The 9,694-nt window shown below is 36.5% G+C and overlaps 1 protein-coding gene across 1 annotated transcript; it reads right to left on the bottom strand.

The window, feature by feature from the left end:
* Nucleotides 1-260: 260 nt before the first annotated feature.
* On the bottom strand, nucleotides 261-8,931 carry LOC147486606 (uncharacterized). The gene is made up of 7 exons (XM_086571148.1): nucleotides 8,387-8,931; nucleotides 7,285-7,461; nucleotides 7,033-7,182; nucleotides 4,695-4,796; nucleotides 4,540-4,610; nucleotides 4,332-4,399; nucleotides 261-931 (listed from the first exon to the last, which is right to left on the bottom strand). The coding sequence occupies exons 1-7, from the start codon at nucleotides 8,669-8,671 to the stop codon at nucleotides 690-692; spliced, it is 1,095 nt and encodes a 364-aa protein (XP_086427274.1). The 5' UTR covers nucleotides 8,672-8,931; the 3' UTR covers nucleotides 261-689.
* Between the last annotated feature and the right edge of the window lie 763 nt (nucleotides 8,932-9,694).

Raw genomic sequence — 9,694 nt, 5'->3', positions numbered from 1 at the left:
AAAACGGGTTTTTAAAACTTAATTAAAACTTAATTTAAAATAATTTGTTAGAAAATTAAAACGGATTAACAACTAAAACGGTAGTAAAAAAAGCCGGTGCATATGCACGGGCTTACAAGCTAGTGCAATAATAAAGACCCGAACTGTAAAATACTGTACTCTACGTCACTACAATAAATCCTTCAATTAGAAACAAATAGTGGGATTTCTAGGAATATGATAGCATAACAGACTAGAAATTCACAGATAAGCTCCACAAGGAAAACGAAGAACTACTCTATAAAAGTCCATACGATCGGATGGTTGAATGAGATCCCTTGATTACTACAAGTACAAGTTGATAAAGTAAAGAAATTGGTAGAAATACAAGATTACAGCCAACAAAATTGGTGCGATGAAAATGATCATCTCTTAGTACTCTGGGGTGTAAACAATCACTAGTGCGTTGGATACACTTAGTGTAACACAATCGTTTATCTATCTATACATGGGAGAAACATTGTCTCAGCGGCATCAATCACAAAATTTACCACCATGGTATTAATCCAAAACCGTTGTAGATACTCTTCTTCTACTTACCTACCTATCTAATCTTCAACAAGCACAATCATTTAAGTCGGATGGTAGAGAGATTTCGGTATGAAACTCCAGAGATGGCAACACAGGAGATGCCTGGGCAACAATAGTAGTTAGTCGTTGGCAGAATTGTTAGATAGAAGCATCTTCATCGTCTCGTACGTCATGAAAACAATCCCTACACTTGGTACAACTTTGTAGTACTCTGGAAGTATCCCCCTGTATAAACCACGCATGCCTTCAGACCTAACGATGTGCCCAAATGTTCCAAATAAGCCTGTGTTGTAGACACGAGCTCTACCACCAGCTCCTTCTAACTGCATCCGCCGCCTCACAAGATCCAAAGGAAATGTTGCTGCAAATTAATAAAGCAGAAAAATTATGGAGCCAACCATCTAAACAAATAGATGGAGTCATCAGTAATAGCCTGATATGCTGATATCACAGATGGAAATATTGCTTATCTTTTGCCTTCATTATAAGTTGGAAATGCAACTCTTGCTATAAGCATCTGAGCATAAAATATAACCAAAGCTTTGTTAAGTTACCAGGCTTAGAACCACAACCAGCCCTAATTGCTTTAAGATTTGGTCCAATTGATTTCAGACCTTTATTATAAATTGGATGTGTAGCGCTTGCTATGACATTGTAGCATGAACACATAACGAAAGCTCCGTTAAAAACGTTTTCAAATTAAGAACCACAACCAGCCCCAGTTGGTTTAAAATTCAGTATAATTGATTGCAGACCATTTCCTTTCTTACTTTTTTTAACCCAGACCCCTTACCTATTTCATTAAATAGCAGCAAGAAACTTACAACCTCCCTGAGATATGATAATTAGAGCGACTTCAATTTCAAAAGAAACAAATAACCAAAAGAAGGATGTTCCATAAAAGCTCTAGTTAACAAGAACAACTCAATGCATCTTCCTAGCACCAGATCAGTTGAATTCAACTACAAGTGAAAATTTTGCCACCTTGAGTCTCAACCACGGGCCACAACAAGAGAAGGACACTTTAGCCTAAAATATGCAATAGATCCTATGACACGGCTAGGTGTAATAGAGCTCTCTCTCAACCCTATATTTCTAACTAAGTGATCAAGTTGCTTCCTTTCTGGGGGGAAACCCCAAAACACTCAAACTCACTGCTTGACCAACCCCTTCTTAACATGGGGACCACCGGACCAGGATCTTCATATATACCAAGATGATGGTTCGAGCCAATCAAAATCAACAACCTTCTTCTTACTCTGATGCTGTTCTTATTGAACAAACAAGAAATCAAATCGCTCAACATGAACATATGCGTTTAAATTAGCAGAATCAAGATTCAGATCAACACAAAATGAGTAGATTCGAGCTCAAGGAATTCCAGTTTCATCTCAAGATCGTGTTCCTTCATCTCAAGTGATCAAGGTTTGAATTCAGTGAACTTTTCTATGCCAATGGCAGTTTCACCTTCTAATACTGCATATTCATTTCAAAACATCACGAATCTGGTTACTTTGAAGCTTAATAGGGAGAATTACTTGCTGTGGAAGACGGCTATCAGATTCGAACCTAGAGCATAGAGCTCTGAACTAATCCAAAAGAAATATTTACATCAACCACACCCATCCCATTTCGGGGAGCAAGGATCTTCAAATAGAAACTTAAAGTAATCAGATTCGACCTTAAACTGAAAGTTTGGGTTTTCCTCAAGGATCTCTGAAAATGTTAAAGACCTTACCTTGTGAAAGCAAATCTAACCAATTTGATGAACCCCCAAAAATAGAGTCCAGCAACCACCTTTAGTGGCCAGCCACCAGTCGCCAGGTGGCCGACGCCAGTGGTAGGTCAGGTTCTTTCAAGTGGACTCTCTCAAGCTCCAGTAAAATAACCAAATGCTAAATGTTTCACTATAATCCAAATATATACAACTCAAGTACAGTAACTCAATGTTTTCTAGTTCTCTATGAGCAGATGAGTCCAACATATTTGCTCCAAACTCAAGGAAGATGCTTTTTCCATCTACGCTATGATAAAAACATGAAGGTTCAAATTGCAAATCCAATTGTGTAAAAGCACTTCTACCATACTTAGGCCCTATAGGTGTAATCAGCAGATAGTTGAAATTCACTGTCAAATCCTAGCACTTCACAACTTGATGAACACTGCCAAATTGGCAAAATTCTAAGTGAGTTAGCGTGCCGTTTTTGGAGTCAAGAGACCAAAATTCTTTTCTTTTAATAGTATATTTTCTTTTATTTCAGTCTCAAGTCCCAAACTACCAAAACTGTTACATTGTGGGAAAATAAACAACAGCTGCACTCGGTGAAAGAAAGAAAAATTATCATAAAGATGTGTCTCCAACCCTAAGTAACATGGACTAATTGACACTTCATATTCTTCAAAAGAAAATTCTGTGTCGGACACACAGACACACGAACACTTTCTGCATACGATTTCAAACTAGGGTCTCTTCTATAAGCTAAATGACTAAGAAAATAATTTATTCACATGGTTACAACTCCATGATATGCCCACTTTCATAGTTATTTATTTGTAAGGAGGCGCTTTGAAAGGTCTTGAGCCCAAGATAGGTGTATAACCAAAGAATAGTAATAGTTTTCTTTTTAATGTGTCCCCGTGTCCACTTCATATAGGTCGTTGTGTCAGACACCGTCACGTGTATTCATGTCAATGTGACTTAACCCCAAACTATTCATTTGACATTTTTTTTCCTTTTCCGACTAAAACATTTCATCCTTTAACACCATTTCACCTTTTTCTTTATCTTTCGTTTCATAAACAATTTTTTCATTGCTGAAATAGCTGATAGTATTTCTATTCCAAAATAAATAAATAATAATAAATAAATAAAAAGATGCATCACAACCGCCAAACACATTATGTTCATTAAAAATGACACCCAATTCTTTCCCATCCTCAAATCACCACATATATATTCTTGAGTCCACTTGATCTTACCTTTGTAATGTTTACCATTCTAGTCTTAACGTTCCTACTACATTTTTTATTTTTATTTTTTTCATTATCACTTTAACCTGATTTTCTCCCCATTTCAGTACTCGGTTCTGTCAGTATAAAAATGTATACATGCCCTTCATAAATGTTATCTTTTTTGTACAACAACTCCTCAAATCAACTTTCACTTTATTGAACAACCTTCAGTCTATGAAGTATGAACATGTGAGTTTAGAGACGCTTTGCCCTCTGACAAACTTTTTATTTTTTTTAATCAACAGTATCCACTGAGATTAACCAACATTCAAGATGGACATTTCTTCTCTTGTACTAACTATTCCTAGGGTAGATAGGTGAAGACCCGCCATTCTACTAATCTTGTTTGAGATTAATCAACATTGAAGAAGTATATCCTGTCACCAAATAACTTCCCTTGACCCATAGAATTGATGGGTGCAAATGGGTGTCGGAACAAGCCGTCCTAAACGACCCAAACTGTTTATGGATAAGAAATTAAAGTAGCACTGCATAAGCAGAGCTCAAACAGGGAAGTGAATTGCATCATACTGACAACACAAGATCCTCTTGGTTCTGTCAGGCAGTGCAGAATCAGCCAAGGTGACAACTTGACAACACATAACAAACAAAACGCATATTGATATAACAGACAATCGTGCAACACAAATGGGATTGATATGGTAAAAAATCATACTTATAATAATAAACTCCAATAAAAAGCAATTCCAAAACTAATAAAATTGTAATTAACCCATTATAGGTATTACCTGTTGATGATGCAATGCCAGAAAGACTGCCACAAGCCAGGCTGACTAGAACAGTAGAATCTTCGGGCCTGTGTCAAAATGGCCAAAATTAAACAGAATGAAAAACTACAAATTGACAAAGGTAATAGAAATTAGTGTATCAAAAGTCAAACCCACAAACTAGTAGAATCTATTCAAACAGTCTTCCAAAAGAAAACATCTAGCTCACCTTTTCAACTGCCACGAAGATCTCAAGGTTTCGTAAACTGAAAAGCTGATTGCTATACTCGGTCCAACCCCCTACACAAACGAGAAATATTGGAATCACATAATTTTTACAAAAACTATAAAATTAGAAATAGATAAAGTAAAGAAAATCCATACCAACAAAGTCGCTCCAAGTCCTTTATACAGGCCAAAAATACCCTCATCTCTGCAAATGGTACGAAGTGTATGCCCAATACCCCTGTAGTATATTACATTTGTCTGCAAAGTTTATTTATTAATGACCCATCAGATACGTTCATTTTATTACAGACAAAATTGAAAGAAAAATTAAATAGAACGATATAAGATACTTGATTCACTATGCTACATGTTGAAGATAATGAAGATGCATTCTCTTGTATATCGAGGATGAAATTTTTCGTTTTCCAACTGAATATATACTTTTGATAAGAGATGTAAGAATATCCAAGAGCGCACTCAGGGATGCTTAAATGCCCACATTATCTAAATCTCCAAACCTATGCAGTTAGCTCGGGCGCTACCGTGCTGGAGCCAGGGTGTGAGTCTAGAGGACAGAGGAGATCCCAGGTGAGATTCTAGGTGGCATTGGGTGTGAGGGGTTTGGGTGAAGCTAAGCATGATTTTGACAACACAGCTCTGGACTGATCCTAGAGTGAAAAAGTAGGAAAACTACATCAGAAACACAACTAACCCTAGGCTACCCAATCTCAATTTGCAAAAATGAGCCAACAAGATCATAACCTCAATTTTATAAAAGATTTGTATTTTCTTCCTGAATCTTTCATTAAAAAGCCAAGAGAAGAATTCCAACTTACTAGAATCCCCAAATATTGAAAAACCATCTGACCACGTTGAGGCTCATTTCCCGCTTGAGCGCACAAGGTCTTAACTGCTTCCCAGGGCATCTCCGATGGGGCATACATATTCACACCTCCACATAGGTGCAATTGTGACTTTAGACGTCTACAGAGGCGCCTTCACATCTCCAAAGTACAACGTGTTGGTTTACACCCCATGTCTCTTCCCATGCAAGTGTGTAATTGAATGTTTTATTATGCAAGTGTGTAAACCAAGAAGAAACTTCACAACAATTTTTACAGGTTGAAAACTATCACACAGGGATTACATCTCCCATTTGGTGAGTGTTTTTGAAGATGGGGTGTAATTTTTACAAATTTTACTTTTTACACTTCCCACTGGAGATGCCCTCATAAAAGTTTTATAATTCCATACTTTCATTAACACAAAATAAACAGCAACCTGGTTCTTAAGTTCCTACTATATAGATTTCCAAAGAAACAATCACTACACAGAACACCTTGATGAGCGAATCAAGATGAAAACACAGCATGTAAAAACACCAACCAAATTACTGAAAGGTCCTACTCACTCAAGTGCTCATACAAGCAACTTCATCACCAGTCTTGCCTTACTGGGGAATACTGTGGAAGTAATTAATTGGCAGTGGTTGTGCTGGGACGTTGAAGGAGTATGTGAAATAATTTCAAGTGGGTCATTCCATTACTTATGCTTGACTGCTAGGTGGGGAGGCACATAGAGGATTATAAGAAGCCAGCCTAGTACAGATGTCTTGATTCCATGCAAATCCCACACCCCACCCCCTTCTTCTTCTATTTTCTTCTTTTTCATTTCCTTCTCTTTCTTGCGTTATCCACTCCTCTCTGTTTTTACTCAAACTAAGGATATAGACTAGTAGACTACACAATTGACAGGTATAATAATTCTAAAACATAATCCAACAAACATGACTAAGCTCACTACAAGTTGAAATAGGTTCCTATGAAAAACACCTCCCAATATATTTCTTATTTCTGCAAACTCTGTTTCCTCACGTTTTCTCTTCCCGCCTTCCCTCTACTACGATGAAGTCTATCCGATTCATTGCTGATTAACGACCTGGCAGACCACCTAATGAACCATCTAGTACTAACATGCTAAGTGTATAAATATCATAAGAGAAAAAGATAACAACTATAAGAAAATTGAGCCGTTCTAAACATTTTGTTTAATGCATAATACTTTTATGATTTCTATCTAGTTACTTATTTTTCATATTTTTTCGACCAGTGAAGTTAGAAGTTTGTTAAAAAAATAATATCATAGTTGTAGGATGGGATATCCTACAATACAACAAAAAGTAACACAACAAAAGAAATAAACCTGATAACACTTTTAACACTCTAAAAGAGAGAATATTTTATGTACAAACTAATCGATGAATGTGAAGCGAATAACTGCAAGTACATATAGGAAACAAGTATAATGATATAATGACACACAAATATAGACAGATAGGACAACCAACATTAAAGTAATCAAAGGTGCCAAGATCGAAACTTAAAAAAAGTAATCAAACTATAAACGCGTGGAGGATACTAATTAATATACTGACCACGTAAAAGAAGTATAACACTATAAGTAGATGAAAACTTAACACGGTCATAGATTTTACCTGCGCAGCAAGTCGTGTCCTCACGAGGTCCAGAGGATATGTGGCAGATGCAGCAGTTATTCCTGCCAAACCGCCACTTAGAAGTCGTACGCAAACATCTGCTGTTACATTTTCCCTATTACCTTCTAGCCCAGGAACTGACTGTAGCACCTGTGAAAGAGTTCAAAATCATATCAACATAGACAAGCTAAAACGATGATCTTATGAAGAAGTAAGAAATTCGGGAAAATTCAAATAGGACTTTGTACAGACATGCTTGTACCGCTCGTAGGCATAGAAGCTGACAGAAGAATAAGGAAGACGATGAGCTATTGTAACCAGATTCCCCCTCCAAAATGCTCTGAATCCTTCCTCACCTGCAATGCGTGAAGCCTCGCGCCATATGCTAGCCTTGCTCATCGTTGCAACATCAGAGTGCATACCTTGCACCTAAAGAGAGATGATGGAAAAAAGTAAGTACTTGAAAAGAGTCAACCAGGAATCAGGGTATCAGTTAACCAGCATAATGGAGACTCTTGTGCGTCTAAGCTAAGAAGATACAATTAGACTTCAAAATTAAATAGATAAAAACACTATAGAGCTAACACAAACACCAAATTATTCCACTGGCTTGGAACAATATTAGAAGGAGACTACTTTCAATGTCCTTGGAGAGTTTTAAAATAGGAGAAAACTCTTCTCTGCTTCTCTTTCCTTATAGATCAGCTTTTATCAATAATGAAGCTGAGAATAAATTATGACCAGTAACCTCAACCTTCATAACAAATGTTAAATCCTGAGAAAGTAGAGCTAATTCCAAAACTTATTGAGGTACTAAACTCACAATCCATGAATGGAGCAGAGGTAGGGATATTCATCAAAAGTTTGGAATGGACGTCTATATCAATCTAAAAGTCTAAAACAAGTCGCCCATCCGTCCATCAGTTTGTCTGTCGTATCTTTCCCCTCTACCTTACCTCCACATCAACTTCTTTTGTCTTCATCCCCATCAACTTCTTCTACTCCAGCTTCCTCTCCCCCTTTGCCACGGCCATGTCTTATTATAGTACTATAAATTAAGCTCTACATCACAAACTATCTCCCACTAAGCAAAAATTCTATCACCACAACTAATTTCACTAAATCAACAAACACAACAGACTCAAATACAGATAAAAATCCAATCTTTCTAATCAAAATAAACGCAACCCCAAATTTCAATACTCCTCGGTTGGAAAAAAGTATAGTGGTTCGCCTTTTCTTTAACTATTAAAGCAAACTATTAGATGAAACAGAAATGTGGTCTGTCCTAATTCCGCTGCGGGCAATGCAACAAATTGAATAAAAATTCCATCTTTCGATTGAACAAACAAACCTGAAAGAGAATGGTGAGACGGGCAAGAGGAGCCGTACAAGTTTTACTAACAGCACCCGCAATGCCACCCGCTAAAAGTTGAGACACGGTCCCTATTTGAGATTGCTGCTGTTGTTGTTGTAAACCGACCGCCGGTTGTTTCTGTGATGACGAAAATGCCCTTCCTCCATCAACAACACCAACACCACTATTACTATTATTACTATTACTATTACTTGATGATGACGTTCTTTGCCCTCCTCCTTCTACTACAACCCCAACTCTCGCTTCTGTTCGCATAGCCATCTCTATTTTATAATAATAATTAATTATTATTCTGCATAGGTTTCTGAAACCCAGAAACCCTAATCTTTTTACTGCACAAATTTAAGGAGATCTGGTTTTTTTTTTCTTTTTTTCGCGTGGTTTAAACGAGAGAGAAGAGAAATAAAGTTAATAAAACGCTACGTGTGTTTTGTTCTGTTTGTGTTTTTTGCCTTTTTTTTAGTTGGTTTCTGACTTTTTTTTATTCGACGAAATGAAATCTAGGAAAAGAGGTGAACCCTAGTTGTGTACTTGTGTTGCGGGGGTTGTTAACATACTCTTTTCTGGGATACTGGTATCTATCAGCAGAGATGTGTGTATGATGAAATCAGGTATTCAGGTTGAATGAATGTATAAATTTTTTTGACATTATTATCGTACCAAAAAGTAAATCGGGCATATTTCAAATCGTTTTTCGTTGTCAAATTTTCATATAGAATGTCAAGCTAGTTTTTAAGGAGGATAGAGTTTTTGAAACAAGATGATTTGCTAGTGGTGTCGAGATTGTCATCACAACTAAATGTTTTTGTGATTATGGTTTTGTTTATATGTACACATGTAATAGTTGCACTTTGTTTTTTAATTTTGAAGCGATGAAAATAAAAAACGGGCATTTTTGACAGAACAAATAGACAAACCTTGTTTGACATAATCTAAAATGACATAAAGATTGCAGTACTGAAGTGAGATTTTAGACCAAAATTAATATTGATATTGCACATGTTGCAGCATTTGTAGTGGACTTGTAGAAAATGTGAATTTAGAATAAGGTTGTGCAGTTTCAACTCATTCAATGTGTTGAATCGATTTTAACATTTTCTCAACCAATTAATGGAATGTTGGTTCACATTTGTTTTTACACAAACATGTTTTCCACCGAGTCAAAAAGACTATACAAGTTTGTTCTGGCTTTATCAAAAGCCAACTTGATGCACATATGAAAATAATTGCCTATTACAAGTTTACAACTTAAACTCAGGGGTCGTTTGTTTTTTTGAGCCTATG

The sequence above is a fragment of the Coptis chinensis genome, chromosome 7 (assembly GCF_015680905.1).
Source record: "Coptis chinensis isolate HL-2020 chromosome 7, ASM1568090v1, whole genome shotgun sequence".
Lineage (NCBI taxonomy): Eukaryota > Viridiplantae > Streptophyta > Magnoliopsida > Ranunculales > Ranunculaceae > Coptis > Coptis chinensis.
The sequence above is the reverse complement of the archived record's forward strand: the minus strand, read 5'-3'. Positions and strand labels throughout refer to the sequence as shown.